This window comes from Notothenia rossii (assembly GCF_949606895.1).
Source record: "Notothenia rossii genome assembly, chromosome: 1".
Lineage (NCBI taxonomy): Eukaryota > Metazoa > Chordata > Actinopteri > Perciformes > Nototheniidae > Notothenia > Notothenia rossii.
The window spans coordinates 57453007-57480726 of NC_136912.1; the positions used below are offsets into that span (position 1 = coordinate 57453007).

General features: G+C 42.5%; 2 protein-coding genes across 2 annotated transcripts in view; both read left to right on the top strand.

Annotated features, from left to right (window-relative positions):
- Window positions 1–27720, top strand: part of LOC307021219 (uncharacterized protein) — a 616546-nt gene that overhangs the window by 197021 nt on the left and 391805 nt on the right. The window lies entirely within an intron of this gene.
- lmo4b (LIM domain only 4b) lies at window positions 2453–13568 on the top strand. The gene is made up of 5 exons (XM_079693790.1): window positions 2453–2921; window positions 4433–4673; window positions 9212–9308; window positions 10076–10231; window positions 12702–13568. The coding sequence occupies exons 2-5, from the start codon at window positions 4438–4440 to the stop codon at window positions 12708–12710; spliced, it is 498 nt and encodes a 165-aa protein (XP_079549916.1). The 5' UTR covers window positions 2453–2921; window positions 4433–4437; the 3' UTR covers window positions 12711–13568.

Below are 27720 nucleotides of genomic sequence, written 5' to 3' on the forward strand. Positions count from 1 at the left end.
GTACCAGTCTCTGTATCTAGTCTTTATGCTAAGAGATCAACTAACTGACAGCTGGGTTTAGCTTCATATTTAGCATACAGATACAAGAGTTTTATTGATCTTCTCATCGACCTCTTGGCAAGAAAGTAAGTAAGTGTATTTTCCAAAATGTCAAAATAATCCTAAAGTGTTTTCAGGTAAGTAGCCAGTCATTAATTTAGCAGATTTAATTTGGAGATCTTTCTGCCCAGCCCGCCATTCTCCGTTCAGTCATGGAGCGCGCCGTCTTTATCTGAAGAGAATCTGAACCCTATCTCCTCTCATCAGTTGGCTCAGCTAACTGAATATCATTCTCTGTAAAAGACAAAACACACACACACACACACACACACACACACACACACACACACACACACACACACACACACACACACACGCAGTAAAGGGAGTTTGTTTATTTTGCGGTAAACAACACAATGTTTGCGAAATAGCATCAAGTTATAGGAGAAGTTATGGTGACCTGCGTGTTGTTTAGTCAGAAGATTGCCTGTGGTGTGTAGACTTGTAGATTGAAATTGGCCTCTTTGTGGCTCAGTGTCATAGAATATAACACAGAGTGAATCCCAATCCGAAGTTCACCACCATGTTGAGTGTGGTTTTCTTGCTTTTTCCCACAGGGCAAGCAGCTTCATTATGAAGCACCATGGTCTCCTTTTCATGTCGGTGAGATCACCCCTGTGGGGAGTATCAACACGGCGAGCCACGTCTGACTCTCTCTTGTCCTGTTCAAACATTGAAATAGTGTTCCGCCACATTGTTGTCTGCCGCTGTTTCGTTTTAATCTGGTGTGCTTCATAATGCAGCTGCTTGGAAACTGCCACAGGACAGAGAGATCTCAGCGGAGGAAGGAGATGATACATTTCTGCAGGAACACCCCCCTTCCCTCTTCCCTCCTCATCTCCTAACCCTCTCCCCCAAGCAGCTCCCTGACCCCTCCACCTCCTCCTCCTCACTTCAACAAGCCATAATTATTTTGCAAAAGAGCTCCAGAAAAAGAACGTGCAGAGTAATTTCTCCTGCCCAGTTATGAAAAGCTCATTAAAATAGGCCTGGAACAAACAAAGCTTTTCCTGTGAGGCCCCCTTTCAAATTCATTTCATAATTTCCCTCTGTTTTAATCATTTATATCAATTAATCATTCCTTGGTGGAAAATATATTCTTTTGCCATCTTCTGCGGTTTTTGTTCTGCTGAGTGAGAGGCTTGATGAGGATGTCAGGAGAGTGTGGCTCAAACCAAGGTGGAGTAGCATTGGCTTTGCCAAAGGGAAATCAGCCTGATGCAGCACAATCTCCTTGGAGCCGCAGGAATAATTAAACAATTAAAGTCAAGAAAAAGATAATCTTTATAAATCTGATGTCTTTCTAATGAAGCCAGGGGCATCTTATAATCAAGCTGTTTTGTCATGTAAAACCAGTCAAGAGTGAATCTCAAACAACTTTTCTCTCAGGCAACTTTTCTCCAATAGCAACACTTTCTTAAACTGAATACGTCACTTGTTTTTCACAGAATGTTTTTTGGCTGCTACACTGCAGCACTTCAGCTTTTATTTAGCGGAATTTCCTTTCAACATCATGTGAGGAAACTTGTCACACCATATTATTTGTATTAAAAGGTGTTGCAATCACTTCCAGTTTATCTTGTCTTTGAAGTCTCACATGGGGGGGGGGGACAAAAACTGCAAGACTGAATGAATTAAAGGATCTCAGCCAAATCGAGGTCTTGCAGATTAGCCTTAATAGGTGTTGAAACCAATGACCTGAGGCTTAATGAGGTTGTAAACGACAGCAGGCCGCATGCGATTACTTTCAGTGACAGACGGTGGCGCCACTACGCAGCTATTAGTCCCTGATATTTCCCAGAGGTTGGAGTCACCCTCGGTAAGCTAAGTAGTTATTGAATGTCAACTAATTAAACTCAGACGTGAGATGAATGCAGTTTACTGGATGATGCCATGCAGCTAGAATTTTGAAAATGTTCATTGTGCTTTTAGAAGAAACTAATCAAACATGCAATCCATCAGTGTTGATGGGATAACAATATATCCAGCTAACAGAGCCAATCAATCCATTTATGAATCTTATGGACGATTAAAACAAACATAATAAAAACACAAATTGGCCTAAGTGTTGCAACTACTTTAGCTGAACACACTTCTAAAGATTTTTAGATTTCAATAATGTTGTTTGGTGTCTTGTAATCTCTCTATGTTTTAAAGTGTATACATTTGACAGTCCGTTTCTTTCTCACCTCTCGGGTCCATCTATTCGCCTCCGTTTCCATCCCTCTGCTGCGTGTCAAAGTCAATCTCTCCTCCCTCTGATTGGCTGGATTTGTTATTCCTGTTAAATGGACTGCGCGCCGATTGGCTGTCGTGGGATCTTCGTCACGCGGCTAAAAGGGGTTTTACTGGAGGTTTCTTCCTGTCAGCGAGACAGCGACACATGTAGAACAAGCAGCTAACGGGAACAGAGCGGACGGAGGGCAGTCAGATTCAGCTTCAGCGCGAGCCGCGTTATTTCTTTCTCTTTCTTTTGCCAAACACTCCGTCTGAAGGACATTACGGCACAGCGCAGACCTCTCATTACGTCTTGCAATGGACTCCTTTTGTTTAAGTGAAAACAAGAACACTAAAGCAGCAACAGTAAAACGGGAACCATCCAGTGGAAATACTATCTGATAACTCCATTTGCTCGCACCTCGCTTGTTGCCAGTGAATATCCGAGCTCGAGCCCTCTGTCGCGCGGAGCTGGAGGCCGGCCGTCCGCGAGACTACCCGCTTTTTACCTGTACTTTGTGGGACTGTTGTGGTCTACCTGTTAACCTGCCTAATCCTGCAAGTCATTAACTTTACAGCCATTACTCTGAAAAGAGATAAACGAGGTGGGTAGTATTGACGCATTGTTAAAATATCAGTTTGTATTCTTTCTAGTTTACTCTGGAAACTAGCCTTGTCTGATCTTTCTTTCTCAAGAATTGTATCGGTGATGTGCGATATGAGAGCCTGTGTTGTGAGTCGTGTGACATTATCATCCTCCATATCCACTATTAATGCAATTACCACGTAAAAACGCCAATGTAAGGCTTACATTTATTTTTCCGTTAAAAGCAGCAGGCACGCACAGGACGGTTTCAGCACATGGCTGCCTGATGTGTTTTTTTCCTCCTCCTCCTCCCTCTGGTTCTGTTTCCATGACTTGGTCTCTGCGCCCAAATTGCCTGCCCGTGTAATTACTTGAGTTAGCCCATTTAAGTTAAAAGCCACCCCCCTCCTCTCTTCCCCTGCTGTCCCCTCCATCTCCCCTCTCTGAATGAAACTTGACGATGGTCCGTCTTGTTTATCCAGGGAGTCACTTTCAGGTCGGCTTTTTGATTCATCTCCTTTTTAGATTTAATCAGCACTAAGGTACTGTGGTTTGTCCCTAAGAGCCATCGCTAATGGGCTTACTGAATGCTTTTCTGTGTGCACTCCCCCTCTCCCCCCTCTCCCCAACTCTAATTAGCCTACCTGCCTTTCAACAAAGATTTGGCTTTATCCAGGCATGTAGTCTGCCTCACCAAATTGGAGGGGATTACATTTGAAAGAGCCCACATTAATTTTGTGGGTGAAACAAATGCCTGCATTGCATTAGATTAGAACACTTAGCGTCATTACAGGAGGGCATATCGGGGCCATGTTGCCTATTAAGGTGCTGTTAAATATTGTTTTTTTTAGCTGCAGGGCGGATCATCTTCATCGCTCAGGTCAAAAGGCCTGCAAGCATCAAGTGTTGGTCAACACAGAGCCAACAAGCCAAACAGTTTCACATGTCACTCTGAAGCTGCTCCAGGCTTTTCATATAGTATGCCTTTGTGTTTTGCCCATAACCAACTCCCAGCTATTCAAACTGCAATAGAGTGAGGGATTGTGTGGTGAAGAGTTGTGCTATTTACACTTTCTTAGGACAGCTCAGCAAAAGCAAATGCTGCATAATTGTTCCTTTGGCTCCTGGGGTGAACAGTAACAGTCTTTCACCATGAGAGGTCCAATGAAGCAACAGCACAGGGAGACCGAGACAGAGATCAAGGGCAGATTAGTTCACTAGATGACTCGTGGCTCTGTTAGCAGAACAGGACTCAGAACTCTTCCCTTTATGAGATTTATTTTAGTACGATTTGCAATCTGATTTGACATGATGTTCAAGGGGCTGGACTTTAAAATGTGATATTTGATCAATTCACTTGTGGCGTACATGATCGTTTTACCTTGTTGTTAAAGTAACTGGCACAGCCCTAAAGCCCATCCCAGGTCCTGACCCTATTGTATACAAAACAATACTTGTCTGGTAAAAAAAGTATGAAGAGTAACTTCTTGGGTGCAGACTGTCAACATCATTTTCTATGTGTGTTTTCAGGGACAATGGTTAATCCCGGAGGCAGCAGCCAGCCCCCGCCGGTGGGCGCAGGTTCTCTGTCTTGGAAGCGGTGCGCAGGGTGCGGGGGCAAAATCGCAGACCGCTTCCTCCTCTACACCATGGACAGCTACTGGCACAGCCGCTGCCTCAAGTGCTCCTGCTGCCAGGCCCAGCTGGGAGAAATCGGCACGTCGTGCTACACAAAAAGCGGCATGATCCTCTGCAGAAACGACTATATCAGGTGAGAAAAGCACTTCCATTACCAGAACCAGGTTTATTGCCAAATAGATTTACACATACAAGGAATTTGCTTTGGAGTGTAATGGTGCATACATAAACACAGTAGGAGGAATTAAGTTGGAAAAAAAGAACAAATATATGAAATGTATTAAAACTATAAAAATAAATGTTTACAAGAAATATATTAAAATACACAAAAGTAAAAACAACAATGACAATTTTCTTTTGAAAATCTTCAAATGTGCAGAACAGCAGAATTACATTTTAAAAGATGCAGAGCTGTGCCGTTAAAAAGAGGAACGTGCATTACAATATAGAATATTAGGAAAGGCTATTTATTTACAATACCACTCGTGTTCAGTGGATTATCATTGACTTTATACCTAAGATAATTTCACAAATTTACTTCAAAAAGTCCTCAAATATTTAAAAAAACAATAGTAAATCAAGTTATAAAAAGAAAAAATGAGGCAACTCGTGCAATGATCAGCAAGGTTGCTTGTTTTTCAGCAGAACATGTGTCTCAAATGTTCGTACCATGATCAGGGTTCATTAGAGTCTCCTGGTGGAAGTCTCCCTGGTCAAACTCACTGCTGTTGACAGAGCAGAGCAGAAGACATCTGCATGCCTGTCTGCTGCTCATGGTCAACTGAAGGACACAACATTGCCCTTATAAGATGTATGTTAACTCTGCGAGACACATGTGGAGTGTTCTTGTCCGGTACAGATTCTCTGTTTATTTGTTGTTTTTATGTAACAGAAAAACACTTTAATTAGCAAAGAGAGCCTTTTTAAATATTCTAGTAGGTGTGCCAGACACCCAGCCAGAGCTTATTGGTGACACTCATCCTGGTAATGTAGAGCAGTGTGCTGTGACGCCACAGTTTACTGAAAGTTCAAATACTTCTTGGACCACCCTGGGGCGCAAGAATGGTATTAATATCAACTCTATTAATGTACAGCTTTTTTACTATTATTCTTTAACACTTTAAAAGCAATGATTTTTTGTTAAATGTTTCTGTTTTCACAAGTTAGAATATATGTCAAATTTAAATCCACACGGATCATTCAGAATCTAAAGTGTGCCTGTGCGCTCTCACTCACCCATCTCATAAAGAGGGAGCCAATGGGGTACTCCATTCATTATGGGACTATAACCTAATTACAATTGGAAGGGGGTAAAATGTGCACACCTTTCCACTTGTAATGAGAGCATGCTCACTGGAAGAGCTAAAACGCATATTATGGAACCACGAGATCTCTGCAGAGATAAAGATAGGAGCGGGGGAAGAAAACATCTGACAGTGAGTCTACACAATTAAATGCTTTAATTATAGTCCCCCTCCATTTCCTTTAGTCCTGATGGGTTTTATCTAATGAGATCTGGTCCCTGGCTTGTATCCGCTCCCAATGACGTGTCCGAAATGAATGAGAGCCACACTGCAAACAAAACATTTAATTAACCAAATTGGCTTTTGAGAGAGAGCAAGAGAGAAAGACAGATAGAGAAGAGGGATTATTGCGAAGGCCATTTGCCGCTGTTTTCCCCGCTCATCTTAAAGGGCCAGACCCATTTTTGTAATAGACTGCTATACTGCCCAAACAACATACATTTTAAGCTCTAAACTTCTATCAATGCAGCTGATAAGAAAATGCTTATATTGATCAGAAGTCGAATCACATCACAGCTATAATGGGATGTAAGCCTGGCCTGGGATGATACCCATCTCCCATCCATCAAAAGGACTAACACACATCAGATGACAAGCAGCATCTCTGTTTTCATGCAGCGCTGCCACCAAAAGCTTTAATGTCAAACTTTAAGCCAAAGTTGCTTTAGCTGCGGGGATCATGTTGTTTTAAGCTTGCGGTGATATTATTTCTGTGGGCTGCTAGTAGAGGGAGAATGAATGTGCTTGTGGCTGCTGGATTCAGGGAGAATGCTGTCCCCTTAATTGAATAAGCCTAGGTAATTAAATGGCACTTTTCCAATAGAACGTGTGAGGTAAATCTAATAGTTGGTTATTTAATATCACTTTGAAGTCTGCCCACTCAAGCACTATGACAGCACAAGAGAATGTGAACTATTAGGCCAGGAAAAAAACCGGGATCTCAGAAATTAATTAAATCGCATGCAATTTAGGGGAAACGTTTATCTTGATTTGTCATAACAGAATTAATTCAAGGCCTTCAATTCACTTGGGGCCAGATCTGTTACTCTGAATTAACCAAGTGTAATTTGGCTGATCCCCCATCACCACCCACCCTCCACCCCTACACACACACACACATTTCCCCATCCCCCTGTTCCCAAAACACATGCACATGCACAACACAGATCCACGCGCCCTCCCTCATCCTAGCAATCTCCCCACCCCGGCCCCTCCACCCTTTTCTCTAATGCAGCTCTTGCCATTATGCAAAGCCCCGCTTCAGTATCAATATGGCCTAGTGCTTTTAAGGTGCTTTGGCTGCTGATGTAGAGAGGCATTTTTAATGGACTGTGTTGCAGAAATCATTGTTGTGGGGTAATTTTACCCTACTCAAAGGCCTTGGTGAATGAGGTCTGCATTTACCAGACAGCCTAGCAGCAGCAAGCCATGCTATATTTCACCTAGCAGTCAGTGCTGAAATGAAATCCAATAGTTGTTGCCTATATAGACAACAGACAGCTTCAAATGGGTTTTTGTGTTATTTAATTGAATCAAAACGTAGCAAAGTCAGAGACACAGAGCGAGAAAACAGAAAAATCAGCCAGCCAGAAACATGGTAAGAGCCACTGATTTCTTTTTTTTTCTTTCTTTTTTTTTTTTTTTCAGGAAAAAGCTGAAACCAGATGTGTCACAGCATTAAAGAGTCCCTTGGCCTTAATTATACTGACCCAGGGTGTCTGCTTTACCTTAGCGCTGTAGGTCACTGGCAGAGAAGGCCATTAAAGCCCCAGTTCAAACCAATATAGCAGCTTCATTTAGCACCTAAAGGCTTCAGCTCCTTAAATCAAATTCTTTATCAAGAGCTATCCCATGATAAAATAATGAACCTGGTATTGGTTCCACACTGTGGTGAAATATAAAAGACCATGGTGAACACTTCCTATCGCCATGTTTCGACCCCTTTCAAAAGCAATCACGCAAAGGAAACTCTTTCAGGAATGACATTTAAATATGAAAACATATTTTCCATTTTAGCAAAGTTTTCATACAACTCAGCTTTGATATGCAGAAATGTCGTTGCAGGAGGGTGTCATTTTGTTTCTCCACAGATTGCACAAGTCTTAAAGCGATATACGTTCATTTCCACGCTCATGCTCGTCCCAGTGAAAGCGAGAGTTGGCAGTGTTGTGACAACAGTCTCCAGTTAATTAGTTTCTGAAATTGAGTTTTGATGGAGCCATTCCAAATGACGCCAAGACAGAATTTGTTTCTGCTTAGGCTCTCTTAATGAAAGCCATTTCTGTGTCCCTTTGCAGAGAGCTCTGGCTTGTTTGTTCGTCAATATATCTAACAACTGCTTGGGTTACGGTCGGAATGGTAGAAGCATGTATTCCCTCGCTCCGTGTCTTTGTGAATTTGCTAAATACTTTTCATAAAACTGTCCTCGAGAATGTCTCAACAGAGAAAATGTAAGTCTTACAACACTATCTGTTTCTGGTTAATTTCTTCTAAGCCAAACAAGTTGTATCTGATGCACACACACCGATGTTAACCGCTCCCCCAATCCCTTTTCTTTTTCCATCCCTCTCTCCCCTTCTCTCCGGAGCATGTCAGATGCCGTGGTCTTATTTGATTGCTTAGGAAAAGTGCAGTGATAGAGCAAACACCCGGTGAGATATGATGACAAATGGGTCCAGATCCCAGTAAATTACTTTCTGCTCAAATCGAAATTTCATTCAGTTTGCTGCTCACCGAGATGAAGTAATCTAAATTGTGGACTCAGAAGGAAGATAGAAGGGAAGCTGGAGCAAGCATTTCATTATCAAGAGGCAGGGGGAGAGAGAGAGGGAGAAGGTTAGGGACGAAAGAGATGAGCAGAAGCAAAATCTAAAGTGTTGACACCATGATTGAAAAGGTTAACCCATGCACATTATATATCAACCCGAGTAGCTACTGGTTTCTAATGGAAACACGGCACTGACAGAGCATTCACAGGCGTCCTAATGGCAAAAGCACTACGTCTCCGCCTGGATGTACAATCAAATCCTCTTAGGTCCTGATTGCTTATGTTCCAGGTTATTATTAGGTTGCAAAAAAAATTGCAGCAAAAGTAATATGACGTTTCAGAGCTAGATGCTCGTCGAGATGTACAGGATTCATTTCTCTGTCGATAAAGTGATTATGTTCTATTTCTTTTTCCCACGGTATGTTTTCCCTTCCTGTAAGAAATGCAGCTGGGGAATATTGAACTTTGCATTGAACTTAGTTTCCTCTTCATTCACATACTGAACAGACACAAGTGTGGACGCCACAGTCCATTTCACAAGGCTAAATCTGTGAGGATGCCTACAGTGGCTCTGTAGTAACACCTTTCTTTTTTTCTCAGATTATTTGGAAACAGCGGAGCTTGCAGCGCTTGTGGTCAGTCCATTCCAGCCAGTGAGCTGGTGATGAGGGCGCAGGGCAACGTGTACCACCTCAAGGTAAACCCCCTTTATCAAGTTTTAAACTGCAACGTAAGAATGCTATACAGATCTTTTTTGAAAAAAGGCCTGTGATTACTGGTGTTCTTCTTAACAATTGCCTTTACAGGGATAGATAACAATGCACTGGATTGAAATGACCAGTATATTTTATAGCATTTGTGTAGCCAATACAATAAACAATTATTACTGGCTTTTCATAGCCAAGCAAACATCTTTTTGTAGTCCATAGCTCTGACCTAACTGACTCACTATTGTTGTCACAGCAGATGATGTGTTTGGCTTTGTTTTTCTTTTCCTCTATGTTTATTGGTGGATCACTAACAAATATAAAGGTCCTTTTTATAAAGGTTCATACCGCCACCTACTGTATGGGAGTGTGAAGGTGCTTGTCAATAACATCATTTTGGCTTCGTATAGATAAGAGGTAAAGAGATGACGGATTTTTGAGGCCAATCTTCATAGTTAGCAATGCCATGGTTTCCTTGACAAAATCAGTGGTGTTTTTCCAAGTCTGATTTCCAATGTTATGATACATGCACCTCATAACCACTTCTTGTTAGCAACCGCCATTTTTACGACGCGTGCAAGCTTTTAGATTCACACGTTGGGTATTTACTTTATTAATTGTTCCTGTATTATCCACCTTCAACCCGCACCGACACCTGCAAATACCTATGTCTGCGCTCACAAGGTGTTATTACATAATAGGATTGAGCACTAGGGCCTGCTAATGAACGCTTGTCTCTCTGCCACCCCCCTCGCAGTGTTTCACTTGTTCCACCTGCCGGAACCGGCTGGTCCCCGGGGACCGGTTCCACTACATCAACGGCAGCTTGTTCTGCGAACACGACAGACCCACAGCACTCATCAACGGACATTTGAGTTCACTGCAGACGAACCCACTACTGCCCGACCAGAAGGTAAGACCCCCCCACACACACTGGGTTTTTCTCAATGTCGAGGACGCTTCCTTGGTAGGACATGTCTTCCGAGTCACTTCCTTCAGAAGCGAGGCAAGAATTCTTCCTAGCCTCGGAAAACAAAGAATGGTGGAACATGCTAACAGGTGTGCGTCATATGCGAGGCCCCACCTTAAATGGAGCGCGATTTCCGCCAAAGATTTAGGAAATTGATCCGTGCGCAAGGCATTGTGGGGATTTTAATGCCGCGGAGGATACACATGTGCAGCCTCGAAATTTCCCGCAACGAAGGACGCCGGGCTCGGTAGGATTCCAAGGATCCTGGACATTGGAACAGTCCTTCGGCGGGACTCAATGATGTAGCATCCTTGAAATAGTGGCTCTGGAGGAGCCTTCCTTGACATTGAGAAACACCCACTGTCTGCTGATGGAGAGCGCTCTTTATCCTTCTTTTTCAAAGTATTGAAATGAGCAGAGGGATCATAACTTCAGAGTTAAGGAGTAGTAAAAAACTGCCATCAGTCAGCGGGAGTCATTAGCAGGAAAAGAAAAAACATCTGTAATTGTCACGGTGGCATTTTCACTCTGTTTACATTGATGTTCAACTTCACTGCGAGGCACGCAGCAGATACTAAATCTCTCCGAGCAACGATGAATTTTATTTTTAGACAGCCAATGGATTTTTCCATCTTTCTTCTTGGAGGATACACAGAAAGTCAGTATTAACCGTCGGCACAAAACATGTGAACATTATTTTATTCTGTACTGCTGTTCCCACACATGCTTTTTTTTATAAGCAGAAACATATTTGAGTCATCTTGAATTTATTTTCCATCCAGATCCACAATAACTACCCTGCTGAAAAATGACAGGATGCCATTAATACACAGTGTTTAAAACAGCATCTGACTTCCTTATCAACAAGGCTGGGATCACCTGGGCTAAGTTATTCCTCCAAGGCCAAAGTCAGTATCCAGGCCCGAGGTGGAACACAGACAGCGGCTGCAGCAGCAGTATATCATGAGAGCTGTCACCATGGCTTCCCTGATTTCATCTAGATGCCTCCAGTGAAAGCAAAACAGAAGGCCTAATCATATACGAAGGATAACTTCATTTTTCAGGATAGCTTCATTCTGCCGCAGGAGATATAATCATTTCTGCCTCACAACAAGAGCTTTATTGATACCTTGTCTGCACACACAGCACACACAGATATGGAGTGTGTCAGAGTCTGACTGAAAGAGGAATTATATTGTTGGGAGCATGCATTTCACCTTGAGTGGTTTTGTGAGTAGAGTAGAGGAGAGGTAGAACTCCATTAAGCCTCCCCGCTTCCCTCCCCCTCCACGTCACAGGCCTTTTAAGGGCTTGTCACTTCTACAGATCAGCTCTTAGAGCTCTTAGAGCTCCTCACATTTAAATTGAAAGCCGTTGCATTATCTAGCTTAATTTTAAATGTCTGTTTAAGTCCTTACTCCCCCCCCCCCCCCCCCCCCCAATGTCTCTTGTAGCATGGCTGGTGTAGTAAATATGAGGCCTCATTGTTTATTTATGTGCTAACATCAATTGTAGTGAAAACTGCTGAATTATTGATGCTTAAATGCAATCTGAATATTGGCCCTGGTGCTTTAATTATAGCAGAGAGAGAATTATTAAATAAACAGACACACCGCTCAGCGGGAACCGTCTCAGGATGCTTTGTTATCTTATCAGAAGGAGAGCTGCAGCACTGTATCACACAAACATCACTTCTGCTGCTAAAACGCTGTTCTGATGGCCTGGCATCAGCCTGACTTCCACAATGAAACATTGTTCAGAATCAATAAGCAGCCGGTGTCCTCCACACACTGGAAAGAAACACAGGCTGGTTCAGCACGGAGCAGAGGAAGCAGTCACCGCTCACACGGAAACACGGGGGTTATCTCTTGACCAATGTTTTGATTATGTGCGATTTTGCCGTAACATAATTGGTGTTGTCCGCATCCATGGCGTGGGACATTTGATGCTCATTTATTAAGCTTTCTTCCTAATCTCTTTGTTCAGAACAGACAAATTACCTCTCTCACACAGAGCTTCTTTGACCCAGGGGAGCGAGACCCTCCCAGCGCCAGTCACTTTAATTAGCCCCCAAGTAGGAGTTTGCAATTACTAATAGACCGGAGCCCTCCTAGTGATTTGAGGGATGAAGGGAAAAGTAAATCGCCCCTAAGAATCATAAAGAAGAAAAAGAAAGTCTTTTTGTGTGCCAGGCTGAGCGCCGTTATAATTATACCAAAGAGAATCGCGTCATGGATGCACTTTTAAGTTAATGCAAAGTAAATGGGACACCAGATGGGTTTCAAAGTCTGGCTGATCAATAAATGAAACACTGGGGGAAGCTGATTTATCAGGGTGAAATATTCATGTCATTATGTGAACTAATGACGGCGCACCATTCTAAAATGTCTTATCTTGATCTCTCACTATCCAGGTGTGTTAGGCGGGAGCTCAGCAGTAAGCAGGAAGTGTGCCTTCACTTTAGCCCTCACTCATGTCACCGAGACAGCGTGGACCAGCAGCCCAGCCTTTTCGCTGTGCTCCAGGCCCTCTGCCCCCCCGAGGAATCCTCCACGCATCCTACCAGTTACATGACTTTGATTTCTGCTGCCCAGAGCCCAGCTTCAACCTCGGCTCCTCCGTAGATATGGGCGGACACTTAATGCACCTGAATCTGGACTCTGAGGACTCCACTACCTTGGAATAAAAGAAAGAGAATCCAAGGGGACTCTCACTGCAGAGAAAATGATCCAACACACGAGAGATGTTGAGAAAAAGACTAATGAAGAGAAGAGATGCAGGCTTTATAAACTCTGCATATTTGTTTAAAGACATTTCGGGGAAAACCTGGGACCTTTTTCATGTTTTCTTCTCTTCCTTTTCTATCCTGATTTCCCCAAAACATGGTGTTACCACTTTATATATTTTAAGTGTTGTCAAAGGGGAATGTGTTTATTTTCTTTGGTGGTATATAGAAAAGGTGGGGTTTTTAAAAAATCAGTGGCTTTTTGTGGAAAACAAATCATGAACACTTGGTGTATTTGTAAACTACCATGTATGTACAGTATGCATGTTAATGTCGTTGTCCAGGCGTGGCTACAGTACATCTGACCCTCCGCACTCCATCCCCCCCACCCTCCAGACTCAACCCATGGCAACAGAAGACATGTCCTCATAGTCAGTAGTGTAGAGATCATCACCAACATATAAATGCTGAATGAAAGAGAATTTATTTGTGATACTTTCCGAGACATTTGCTCCAGTATGGTGTATTTAATTAATAAAAATATTGAAGATTTAAGCGGCTCCTTAAATTCATTTTATAACCTCCGAATCTAGTCAAAGTTACACTTAAGTTTTTGTTTATTTTTGTGTATTTTTATCTTGTATTGCTTTCCTGATTTACCCCTCGTCTGCCTTACCTCTGAACATTTTTTAAGATCCACTCAGTTTCCAGCCGTGCACTCATCAAGGTGCATGATGAGGGTCTAACTGAACATGGATAAACATGTATCCTCTCTTTCTGTTCAGATGACCGTTTGCTATTCATCACTCTAATACCTGACAGAAATAGAGGAAAATGTCCTTTTGAAGATTCAATTACTGCAGAGAGGCAGAGAGGTGTCTCTTTGGCAGCCACAAATTGAATGCGCTATTTGCAGAACAAATTGGTGTTTGAAGTCCTTGCAAGACCTAATAGGTCTGAAGGAGGAACCCGGTAATGGCTGATGGGCTTATCTGTGAGTCTGGGGCCCCTCGGAGCCCGTCGGAGCCCCTCGGGGGGCGGAAACAATGCTGCTGCACGGGATGAGGACATGGACATGCCTCCAACAGCACAGGAAATCACTCTCAAGAGTCAACAGACTTTTGTGTTGCAAAGTTGCTTTAAATGCTAAGAAAATCATGCAACAATAATTGCAAAAGACTTGTGCCAGTTATTTAATGAGAGGGGCTTATTTAATGTGGAACAAAGGAGACAAAGACCGTGTTGAAGAGTACAGCAGTTTTAGTTCAGAATAAAAACATAAATAATAAATAACATTTATTTTATTTCTTTAATTGTGTTGGTGTTTGTACTAACAGAATGTGTTTCAATAACGTTACAATGTTCCTAAATGACTCTATTGAAAAAAAACAACACTCCTGTTAGCTTTGGTTTGGCTCAGTCTTTGCCACAACACTCTCACAAATTGCATTATCAAGGTTTCTTCTTTTGGATGGGGGGTCCAAGCTCAGTGTTACAGGGGCACTGGACCCTGTTGCCCCCCAACCCCCCATCTCTAAGAATAACCCGTCATATGGTATATTCTTAATGTTAGAACATGAGTTGTACTTTTGTTAGAGGACGCTTAAGTGGAAATTACTTTGGATCTGCAGCTGCATTATAGGTGTTCATGCAGCCGCCCGCCTCCTCTCCATCCACCTCCTTTCATCACATCCAGTGCCAGGGGAGCTAATCCAAAGGCCTCATCACACCTCCTCTTCATCCCATCTCCTCATCAAATCCAGATCTTCAGCATCATCACCAGTGTCTAGACCCTGGGGGGGTTTCCTTATGCTCACGGCTGCATTTCCCCTTTTAGATATACGATTTCAGGATCGGATTCGAATCGCCAAAGACTTAACATTTATCATATGACGTGTCAATAAATGTTCTTTAAACAAAATGAAGTCTCTCCTGATTGAAATGTTGTTCTGGCATACTTGACTGTATGAGTATTGGAACACACCCTGTATTTCCCCATATAAAGTATATTAAATGCAGTTTGTCAAAAATACCAGGATATACCACTGCATCCTGTCACATTTTGCATGATGCAAGCCGGTACACAAACCCACACTCCTTTGCACAATGCATATACTGTGTAAGTAAGAGGGTCACAGTGTGTGTCAAGCAACAGTATGCACTTTGTAACGGCTGCAGTACATACTAAAAGTAGAACAGTATGCGTTTTGGAACGTAGCCTAACTCCCTTTCAACAAAGCAGAAAGCACCTCAAGCGAGCATACACTTAAAACTTAACTGTGATTATTCAAAATGCGCATAAAAATAAGTTTATGGGAACTTCTGCCACGGCCTGCTGAGACACGTGATACAGCCGAGCCATCGTTAGTGTTATCAGTAACACCTGGGACGTACTTATTAATACATCATTATATTAAAATGAGATGTTCAAAGAAGAATAGAACAGGCACGAGCCCTCAGTGTTGTAGAAAGTTCATTCATACTAAGAAAGACTTCTCATGTTGCCTTTCTGGATTCACTGGTCAAGATCATGTTTGGGCAGGATTGTCCTTACTGTAGGAATATTTTTAGATGATAAAAGACTGACGCTGGAACTGATTAAAAATGACTGCTAATATTCAGATGTGGTCTGACTCACAGTCACAGAAGAAGAGGCGAGGTGCGCAAAGAAGCTCAGCAAACACTGGTACCAACATCAAAACAAAGAAACTGCAGTTCAATTCATCAAATTGAAGTTAAACTATAAAAGAGTACTCCAACATGTCTCTTGTAGCTTAGTATTACTGCAAATGCACAAAAGCAATATGTTCAGATTAGCAGGAAATCAAACAATCTGGAGGGATGATTCGGCTGACATTTAAACGGAGCTTTGGCTGGAGGTTCTATGAAGCACTCTAAACATGATTTTGGGGGAATATCTCTGAATATCAGCATTAATACTTAGATGACTGTGAAATGCTTCAAAATCATTATCCTCATTTAGCTTAACTGCTCATTTGATTTAGGGACTTTTAGGAGGATTCCAGTATGAATGTTGGAACATATTCCAGTCCATGCTGATGATGGGGAGTTGGTTTGACTATGCCTTCCACTTTCACCTGCTTATTGAATGACTCTCAGGCCAAAGAAGCCTCTGAGTATCAGATTTTCTTTTTTAATGAATTATCCTTTAAGTTGATTTTGGATTTGATTTTGCTTTTAAGTGTAATCCACATCATAACAACACTTTCGTGCTACGCTGCGGTCGGCCTTTTCCATTATGAAATCCGCTTGGTTCCATTAAGCAGTTTATACACACATCCAGGCACACATTAACACACACAGATGGATGTACGCAAGATGAAAACATATTTTCTCCCTTTTCAACATATTGAACAAGTCAAATAGGTCACTTCCAGACTCACTGAAATGATTTTTTCCTAAACTCTATTTACACATAATCCATATGTGAGAAGTTGCTTTGATGTGGCAAACCGGAGTGAGGTCTAATGGATCTCACCCACAACAATGGAGGACACTTAAATGGCATGTCTGCCTGAGGGAAATCACTGCAGCTCCTTCCTGCTCTCACTGGGGAGTCTGCTGAGGCTCCACTGCTGGATTACTTATGATTAGTCACCTTGTATTTATTTATAATTAGTTTATCTCTTCATTCTGCCGCATACTTTTCATTTATCTCTGTGTGATTGGAAAAATATTTAATGGAGAGCAAACTGAAGTTGTTTTTTTCAGAGATCTGCAAAACTCTCTAATTTTACTGTATCAGAAACACAAACATAACACTCTCCAGATGCTTTATATCATCATTATGTCAACGCGTTTCATAGATTGGATTTATTGGACAAAGGGGTTTATGACATGCTGTGTTTTTGTGAAAAACACCTTTCTGTAGTGACGTAACATCAGTATTGAAATTATATGAAATATCAATACATTTGATCATAAGCCCAATCCGTTTGAATAACTATTTACAAACATCCTATAGTGGAATAGCAGTCGGCACAAAGGTGATACAATATGAATAAGCACATTATGTTCTAAACTATCAAATAACTGTAGAAGATGTGTAAAAGCCCTGCCTCCCATGATAACAAAAGAGAACATAAGTACCCTATTATTTTTGATCCGCTCCAAATGTATATCATGACTTCTTCCTTGGCTTTACCTTTTCACCAAGTTTCATGAAAGTTAGGGCAGTGGTTTTTGTATAATCGTTCTGAGAAACAGACAAAATGAAAATATAACCTTCTTGGTGGAATTTATCATTTTCCAAAAGATTATTATAATAAATCAGTAATGCTGGACACTGAATTACATGCATGAGTGTGAGCTAATAGGGACACTGCAGCCATGCAACTGTGATGAATGCTTAGAACACTTCTGATGTTTGCTTTGATGACCAGCTTTCAATAAAAAACACACCCACACATTTTGATAGGGTTACCCTAACCCAGTTTCTGACTCACAAAGGAAAAACATGTAAGAAATCTAAATTAATGTTTGGATAAGAAGTGAATTCAGAGTTTTGTAAGAGATGTTTGTGTTTTAGTAATCCTTCTGTCCTTGATTAAAAATAAACTGGACCAAAAACCTAACCTTCGTGGTGGAGGTTAACAAAAAGCCTTCTCACTTTGACTTGACAGATACATGTTTATATGGAATTTCAAAATTCTAAAGTTTCTTGACATTCAGAGAACTCAGTGACACTAAGCTAACTTTACAAACTTGAATAATATGGTAAGAACATATTCTATATATATATTGTGCTGCCCCTTTAAGAGGGCCTGCAAAGGGTTTTGGGTTTTGCACTGTGTCCATAAATGCTTGCCGTAGTTTCCTGTTTCTGGCTGTCTATGGAGCACATGGGTTGTTTCCTGTCAACTAAATCCTTGCTCAAATCCTAGGGTCTTTATGTCTGTAAGTACCATTCCATATATTGTCCGTGTATACTTAGTTGCACATTTAAATTGATTATATGCAAACATGAAGAACAATGAATGATGCTAAACTTGTTAGCCTGTGAACAGCAGTGGAAATGTTTGTAGCATTTATGCTAACAGGTACTCTGTTGTTTGGAATGTTTGTTTTAGTCTTGTTTCTTTATTTATTTAGTGTTTAATGTGACAACGTCTCATGACTTTGGGTTTTGTTTGTATTTCAGTTTTACAAAAATGGAAATGAAAATGGAAATGAAAATGAAATTTAATCAGAAAACATCCAAAACTGAGCTGCTGTCTCCTGGGTGTTTATTTCCGTGTTAAGCTATCTGCCAAGCCCGCAATCCGAAAAGTATTCTTGCGAGGTTAGAAAAGTAAAAAGACAACCACGCCTGTAGGATTTGCCACAGAAGATGGGATCCCAGTAGAAACAACCGCATTCTTCTGTCATCAAAGCTACAGTCTACATGATGGCAGACAACAATGATGAGTGGGAAACACGATCACAATGCTCCAACACCTCACGTTCAAGCCGCATGTCCTCAGTCAACACCATGGCAGCTAGAGCTTGTGCAAAAGCAGAGGCTGCACGTGTCCAGGCCTCTTTTGCACAAAGAGAAGCTGACATGATTAAAGCACAGGCATCTATTGATGCTGAAGCTACAAGAAAGAAAGCGGAGCTTAAAGCTAGTCTCAACACATTGCGGCTAGAAAGTGCTGCTGCAGTTGCCATCGCTGAAGCTGAAGTTCTCGAAGCAGCTGCTGAAGATGCATATGGAGATCCAGATTGTGCAAGCCTAAAGAGTGCGTACACTGAGTGGTACAAGGGGAATCCAGCACCTGACTCTCACCAAGACTCAAAGCCACAACAACCCATACTCACACCGGGGCGCCAGCACGCAATGGACGACAGTGAGCAAGCTAAAGGCTACATGGGAAGAGGTGCTGTACAGCCACCTGGGGTCATTGAAGGTGGATTTCCTAAACTACGAGATGCCAGCCACATATATAGCCCTGCTGAAGGTCCATCCAGAAACATCTACAGTCATCATGAGCAGTCACACGCAGCAAGACCATCCAGTCATGTTCAGCAACCTGCTCAGCCACATGCAGATGTTTCACCCAGAGCCATTGAGTCTCATTCATCAGCTACAGCAGATTTGGCCAAATATTTAATACGTCGGGAAATGGTTAGCTCCGGGCTATTGCAGTTTGATGACCAGCCGGAAAACTATTGGGCCTGGAAAGCATCATTCCTCAGTTCCACAGAGGGCTTGAACCTGTCATCAAGAGAAGAGCTCGACCTCCTGTGTAAATGGCTTGGACCGAAATCCTCTGAACATGCAAAGAGAGTCAGATCGGTTCACAACCATAATGCGGAAGCAGGTGTCAATATGCTATGGCAAAGGTTGGAAGATTGTTATGGGTCACCTGAAGCAATAGAAAATGCACTCCTCAAAAGGGCCGATGATTTCCCAAAAATCAACAACAGAGAAAACCAAAAGTTGAGGGAGCTGGGAGACATTCTTCTGGAGCTTGAAGCCGCCAAGACAGATGGATTTCTATCTGGTCTGAGCTACCTAGACACTTCCCGTGGCATCACTCCCATCGTCCAAAAGCTGCCATATTCCCTGCATGACAAAGGGTCTCTCTAGCATCACGTTACAAAGAAACACACAGAGTATCGTATCCACTAGGGCTGGGCGATATGGTCTCAAAATGATATCGCGATATTTACTGACTATATCGCGATTTACGATATATATCGCGATATTCTGAAATGTCCTCTAAAAAAAAAAAAAACCTGATGTTTACAGTCACGCCAGTATGATGATTCTAGTAGTCCCTGCAACATATGTCTGCATTAAAAAAAATCGACTAATAATGAAGAAAATTAACACATTTGTTGCAATAGTAATTTATGCACTAACTACATTACTACTTGTACTACAACATTTGAATCATCAGTTCTTCCTCATTTTCCTCAATTGTTCATATTTGGTTTATGAAAATAATGATATTGTGGTCATTGTTCAAAAATGTCTGCTATTATTATGAGTAGTATTATTATTATTATTAGTATAATGCGCTTTCTGTCTTCCTGTCATTATCAGGAATTAGACATGTAATGGCTATGTATTAGATTAGATTATAACCTTCATTCTCCTAAACTGCTGGGACATTTCCCTATAGCCAATACCTTTTATATTTTCTACTCTTCACTTACTTGTCAGCATAGGTCGGCATTGATGTACAGAGCCGACAGAAGACCTTGTTTATATTGGCATCATATTGAGAGGTGCAGTGACGCGTCCTAAACCAGGAAGGAAGCTACTGGTTCCCTCGACAAAAAAGCAATGGGATTTCTCCACAGGGTTTTGGAAAATAGCTGGAAATAAGGCCTGTGGAAAACAAACCTGTTTGATAAATGCACGTTTTTTTCAGCCGGATAATGTCCACATGTCTACCCTACTTTTATAATTTTCGAATCATAAATCTAATCGATAGATTATAAAAGGGTTTTAGGACGCGTCGCTGCACCACTAGAAGCCAACTCCATCGATCAAGCTGGCTGAAACTTTCTCTCCCTCTTCTTCTCATGCTACCTGTCACTCTCCTTTAACTCCTCCGGTGACTTTCTTTTATTTGAAGATAGTTTTTTGCCCGGCGCTCACGGGCAAACGGGAGCCTGCTCGCGCTGGCTCTGCAGCAAACAGCTGCTGCGGAGACAGCGCGAGCAGGCTCCCGTTTGCCTTTCACCCAACAACGACAACCGCCTCGCGAAACGCTATGTTGTAGCGTTAATAAACGAAACAATTTAACAAAATTGCTTGTCAAAGTACCTATACCACTGGACAATTTTTTTTTTTTTAAGCAATATTTTTAGTGGCCCAAGCGGGCAAGTGGAAAGTACGTTATGCTGGCCCGGGGTGTCTAAATAGTGCTTCCGAGCCAGCGGGCCATTTATAATGTCGAGCCCTGCTCTCTGTCACTGTGCATGTGTGTAATGTTTGTGTGCAAGTTAGACGGGGCCTGCGTGTGTGCCTGCGTGTGTATGACTGTGTCTATGAGGGAGAAAGGAAAGCTCATTTTGGCCGAGGCGGGAAATTGATTTGACAACATAATACTCGATGTTCACGATGTGGTTATTTACGACATCGCATGGAGTGCAATCCACGATGTATCGTGTAAACTCGATATATCGCCCAGCCCTAGTATCCACCATTCTTTATCTTTGCAAAGTATGTTTGTGACCAAGCCAAGATACTCAATGATCCAAGCTTTGCCCAGCTCACAGGTGGTCAGAGTATAAGCAAGACTGAGAAGCCTTTCAAACCCAACATGAGAACGCCAGTCTCTGTAAGGAGGACAGAGGTCTCAGCAGACTTTGATAAAAGCTATGAAAGCACAGCAGAAAAAAGAGCAGTCGACCCAGATAAGCAATGACCACTCCACCACAAACCACACCCTCTCAGGAAATGCCGTGGTTTCAGGTACAAATCTCTGGAAAAGAGAAAAGCATATCTTAAGGATTCAAACATTTGCTTTGGGTGTTGTGCATCAACCAGCCACCAAGCCAAAGACTGTGACAAAAAGGTTCAGTGCAGAGAGTGCAACAGTGACCGCCACCCTACTGCACTACATCCAGGACCGGCTCCATGGACAACAGGGGCCGTCGTAACCTCAAGATATCAAAGCGGGGAGCAAAACGAATCTCCTCCTGTCACATCAAAATGCACTGACATCTGTGGGACTGAAGTAAAGCCAAGATCATGCACCAAGATTTGTCTAGTCAGTGTATCTGGCAGGCCAGAGTGAGAGAGCTGTCAAAATGTATGTTGTCCTAGATGAGCAGAGCAATAAGTCCTTGGCAAAAACAGACTTTTTTGAACTCTTCAATGTTAATGATGGAACAACATCCTTGACCCTGAAGACATGTTCAGGAGTCTTTGAAACCTCAGGGCGGCGAGCGAACTACTACATCATGGAGTCATTGGACGGCAAAACGTGTATATCACTTCCCACTCTAATCGAATGTGATATGCTCCCAGATGATAAATCTGAAATTCCCACGCCTGAGACCGCAAAACACTACACACATCTCAACCGGGTTGAGGACAAGATCCCTGCACTAGATTCTACTGCAGACATTCTCATACTGCTTGGCCGAGATATACCACAGGCACATAAAGTTCGGGAGCTGTGCAATGGACCCCACAACGCCCCGTATGCTCAACGTCTCGACCTAGGTTGGGTGATCATAGGAGAAGTCTGTCTTGGAAAAGCCCACAAACTAGACTGCATCAATGTCTACAGGACCAACGTGCTGATAAATGGACCTACGTCTCTTTTTGACCCTTGCAATAACACTCTGCACATCAAAGAGAGAGTGGATACTCCAACTCTTCACCACCATTTTCCAAGAGCTAAAGAGATGAACAATCTGTTCGATAAAACGGACAACCTTGGAAAAGGAGTTTTCCAGCGGACACCACATGATGACAAGGTTGCCATGTGTGTAGAAGACATAATCTTCCTGGAAATAATGGATGGAGAAGTCTTCATGGATGACTCAAATAGTTGGGTAGCACCTTTACCTTTCAGAGAACAAAGACGTAAACTCCCCAACAACAGAGCACAAGCTGTCCAGCGTCTCCTGACGTTACGCCACATGCTTCAAAAAAAGCCAGACATGAATGAACATTTTATCACTTTCATGAGGAAGACGTTTGAGTCTGGTCATGCTGAACCTGCGCCCCCTCTCAGTGAAGAGCAAGAGTGTTAGTATCTACCAATCTTTGGAGTCTATCATCCACGCAAGCCAGGTCAGATTCGAGCGGTGTTTGACTCCAGTGCCAAGCAAGACGGCATCTCACTTAATGATGTTCTGTTGACTGGTCCAGATCTCAGCAATACACTCTTGGGTGTCCTCACTCGCTTCCGTAAGGAACCTGTTGCTGTTGCTGTAGACATAGAGCAAATGTTCTACTGCTTCAAAGTTTGTGAGGAGCACCGCAACTTCTTACGTTTCCTATGGTTTGAGGACAATGACCCTGCCAAAAGAGTCAAAGAGTATCGCATGACAGTCCACGTGTTTGGCAATAGCCCCTCTCCAGCGGTTGCTATATACGGCTTAAGAAGAGCTGCCTGTCAAGACCAGGAGGAACAGGGAAAGGAGGCAAAGCGGTTCATCATGAGGAACTTTTATGTTGACGATGGACTCTCCTCTTTCCCTACTAACGACGAGGCCATTCATGTGCTGAAAAAATCAAGAGAAATATTAGCTGATTCAAACATTAGACTACACAAGGTAGCTTCAAACCACAGGAAAGTGGTGGAAGCCTTTTCCCCTGAAGAACGTGCTAAAGATCTGAAGGACCTTGAACTAGGAATAGATCCTCTCCCCCTGCAGAGGAGTTTAGGCCTCAGCTGGAACCTTGAAACTGATACATTCACCTTCCTTGTGTCCAGGGAAGAGAAGCCTTTTACTCGTCGTGGAGTGCTTTCAACAGTCAACAGCCTGTTTGATCCCTTGGGCTTTGTGGCTCCAATAACAGTGCAAGGCAAGGCTCTACTCAGAGAATTCTGTACAGAAAACTGTGAGTGGGATGAACTATTACCTGCCGAAAAAGAGACACAGTGGAAGTCTTGGAAAGACTCACTTATGGCACTTGAGCTACTTCAGATTCCCAGGACTTACTTACCTGTTTCTTTACTATTCACACAGTTCAAAGCACTTTGTGTGTTTGCGGATGCATCCACTACAGCCATCTCTGCAGTGGCCTACCTCAGAGCAATCGATAGTAAGGGACATGTTCACATTGGATTCTGCATGGGAAAATCTAAACTAGCACCACGTCACACTCATACTGTGCCTCGTCTGGAACTTTGTGCAGCTGTGCTGGCAATCGAACTATCTGAGCGGTTGGCAGAAGAGCTGGATATCAAAATTGACACACTGAAGTTCTACACAGACAGTAAAGTTGTGTTGGGCTACATTCACAACAGCAACCGGAGGTTCTATGTGTACGTCGCCAACAGAGTTACACGCATACGAAAGTCAACCAGTCCTGAACAGTGGCACTTCATCAGCACAGAGCACAATCCTGCAGATCATGGTACACGGTATGTACCAGCTATGTTCTTAGGATGTGCAAACTGCTTTTCAGGTCCTTCCTTTCTGAAAAAAGATGAAGGAGCACCTCCTCAGGAAAAGATCTTTGGGCTTGTCGAACCGGACTTGGACACAGAGGTGCGCCCGGTAATTACGACCTTTGCTACAACAACCTCTGAAACGCAGCTAGGTTCACACAGATTTGAGTGCTTTTCCAGCTGGGAGCTACTCACCCAAGCAGTGGCCAAGCTTATCTGGAGAGTCAGATCTTGTTCCAGAGGTGAAAAGGGGGATAAGTCAAAAGCAGATAAACTCATGCAGGCAAAAATGATAATCATCCGCTGCATTCAGCAAGAAGCCTTCAAAGGAGAAATACAGGCTCTGGTTAAAGGAGAGATGGTTTCAAAGAACAGCCCCCTCAGAAAGCTTGATCCCATCTTGGATACAGATGATGTGGTGAGGATTGGTGGTCGTTTGTCAGCTGCTGCAATCTCTTGGGAAGAGAAACACCCAATTATCATCCCAAAAAATCATCACATCACTACATTACTGGTGAGATATTACCACGAACGACAAGCACACCAGGGAAGACATATCACTGAAGGGGCTGTCAGGTCAGCCGGTCTGTGGGTCCTTGGAGGAAAGAAGCTGGTATCAAGCATCATATACAAGTGTGTCACCTGTCAAAGGTTAAGAGGAAGTGTGGAAAATCAAAAAATGTCCAATTTACCTGCTGATCGTTTTACCCAAGCTCCTCCATTCACCCATGTTGGACTAGACGTGTTTGGACCATGGAACGTCTGCGCTCGTCGTACCAGAGGAGGTCTCTCAGAAAACAAGCGCTGGGCCGTCATGTTGTCATACTTGTCTAGTCACAAGGGCAGTACACATTGAGGTAGTTGAGTCTCTATCTACCTCAAGCTTCATCAATGCGCTAAGAAGATTCACTGCAATCAGGGGCCCAGTAAAGCTTTTTCGTTCGGACCAAGGGACGAACTTCGTTGGTGCTTGCAAAGAACTTGGAATAACACAAGAAAACGCTGAGCTCCAGTCCTACCTCAAAAAGCAGAGTTGTACATGGGACTTCAATCTGCCACATTCTTCACATATGGGAGGAGTGTGGGAAAGGATGATAGGGGTTGCTCGTCGCATTTTGGATGCTATGTTGCTCAAGGTGCACTCTCCCAACCTTTCGCATGAAGTCCTCATCACATTGATGGCAGAAGTCACTGCTATAATGAATGCAAGACCAATAGTTCCAGTGTCATCAGATCCAGACATGCCCACTGTACTCACTCCTGCCATGCTTTTGACACAAAAAATAGATTCACTTTCAGCTCCTTCTGGAGACCTTGACCTTAAAGATCTTTACCGGAGTCAATGGAAGCAAGTCCAAAGTCTAGCTGATTCATTCTGGAAACATTGGCGACAAGAATACCTTGCAACACTACAATCAAGAAGGAAATGGCAAGCAGATAAGCCTAACTTGCAAATTGGAGACGTTGTGCTTCTGAAGGACGGACAGGTTAAAAAGGAACGAATGGCCGACTGGACTTATAGTAAATACCTTTCCTGGTCAAGACAACAGGGTCCGTAAAGCGGAAGTACGGTTGATTAAAGAAGGTTTTCCCAGGGTGTATTCAAGACCAGTCTCTGAAGTTGTTCTCCTTCTCAAAGGGACTTAGTGGTACATTATACCAAGCGGGGAGTGTGTTGCCCCTTTAAGAGGGCCTGCAAAGGGTTTTGGGTTTTGCACTGTGTCCATAAATGCTTGCCGTAGTTTCCTGTTTCTGGCTGTCTATGGAGCACATGGGTTGTTTCCTGTCAACTAAATCCTTGCTCAAATCCTAGGGTCTTTATGTCTGTAAGTACCATTCCATATATTGTCCGTGTATACTTAGTTGCACATTTAAATTGATTATATGCAAACATGAAGAACAATGAATGATGCTAAACTGGTTAGCCTGTGAACAGCAGTGGAAATGTTTGTAGCATTTATGCTAACAGGTACTCTGTTGTTTGGAATGTTTGTTTTAGTCTTGTTTCTTTATTTATTTAGTGTTTAATGTGACAACGTCTCATGACTTTGGGTTTTGTTTGCATTTCAGTTTTACAAAAATGGAAATGAAAATGGAAATGAAAATTAAATTTAATCAGAAAACATCAAAAACTGAGCTGCTGTCTCCTGGGTGTTTATTTCCGTGTTAAGCTATCTGCCAAGCCCGCAATCCGAAAAGTATTCTTGCGAGGTCAGAAAAGTAAAAAGACAACCACGCCTGTAGGATTTGCCACAGAAGATGGGATCCGAGTAGAAACAACCGCATTCTTCTGTCATCAAAGCTACAGTCTACATGATGGCAGACAACAATGATGAGTGGGAAACACGATCACAATGCTCCAACACCTCACGTTCAAGCCGCATGTCCTCAGTCAACACCATGGCAGCTAGAGCTCGTGCAAAAGCAGAGGCTGCACGTGTCCAGGCCTCTTTTGCACAAAGAGAAGCTGACATGATTAAAGCACAGGCATCTATTGATGCTGAAGCTACAAGAAAGAAAGCGGAGCTTAAAGCTAGTCTCAACACATTGCGGCTAGAAAGTGCTGCTGCAGTTGCCATCGCTGAAGCTGAAGTTCTCGAAGCAGCTGCTGAAGATGGATATGGAGTGTACCATTGTAAGTACCATTCCATATATTGTCCGTGTATACTTAGTTGCACATTTAAATTGATTATATGCAAACATGAAGAACAATGAATGATGCTAAACTTGTTAACCTGTGAACAGCAGTGGAAATGTTTGTAGTATTTATGCTAACAGGTACTCTGTTGTTTGGAATGTTTGTTTTAGTCTTGTTCCTTTGTTTATTTAGTGTTTAATGTGACAACGTCTCATGACTTTGGGTTTTGTTTGTATTTCAGTTTTACAAAAACGGAAATGAAAATGAAAATGGAATTTAATCAGTAGCCTAAACATCCAAAATTGAGCTGCTGAGGGGTGTTTATTTCCGTATTAAGCTATCTGCCAAGCCTGCAATCCGCAAAGTATTCTTGCGAGGGCAGAATATGATTATAAAAAGATCCAGATGAAATGAAATATTGTTTGTGAAAGAACAACTGAACATTGCACCAAACATAGACTAAATATACAAAAGTCTAAATTAAAGTTTGGAAAGAAATATCCTTAGTTGTTATTGACTAAAGTTGACCAGTCAGAAACAACCCTGTGTCAGGACTGTGAGGATGTAGTGCATCAGTTTGATTGACAGCGGCTCAGCTACACAACCACAACTGCTATGCACGTATCTGTGACATCACGTTGTTCCAAACAATCTCCGCCCACTTGTGAACTAGTGAAATATCTCAGAAACACAAATAATGAAAAATTAAATCTCACAAAAAAATAACCAAACGTGTGGAAACTTTCACAGAAGAGGTTACGTTTATGTGTGACTCCTTCACACAGAAGTAGAAGGGAATAAGAACATGTGTTTTCTGGCGCCTTTAAACCTGTTTGTCATGCTAACAGCTAAAGCAGGAAGCTAACTCAGCTTTGCACTGACAGCCATGTTCTTAATGCTGCAGCCTTACAGGGTTAACTCTTTTTCAGGTTTCCTCAAATGCTTCTATCATAAATACATGCTCTGTTGGCCATTTCCT

Excerpts from the sequence above, each read along its gene's own strand:
- lmo4b (XM_079693790.1), top strand. The coding sequence starts at position 4,438 with ATGGTTAATCCCGGAGGCAGCAGCCAGCCCCCGCCGGTGGGCGCAGGT. Across the intron at positions 4,674-9,211 it reads TGCAGAAACGACTATATCAG|ATTATTTGGAAACAGCGGAG; the intron begins GTGAGAAAAGCA and ends TTTTTTTCTCAG. Across the intron at positions 9,309-10,075 it reads GCAACGTGTACCACCTCAAG|TGTTTCACTTGTTCCACCTG; the intron begins GTAAACCCCCTT and ends CCCCCCTCGCAG.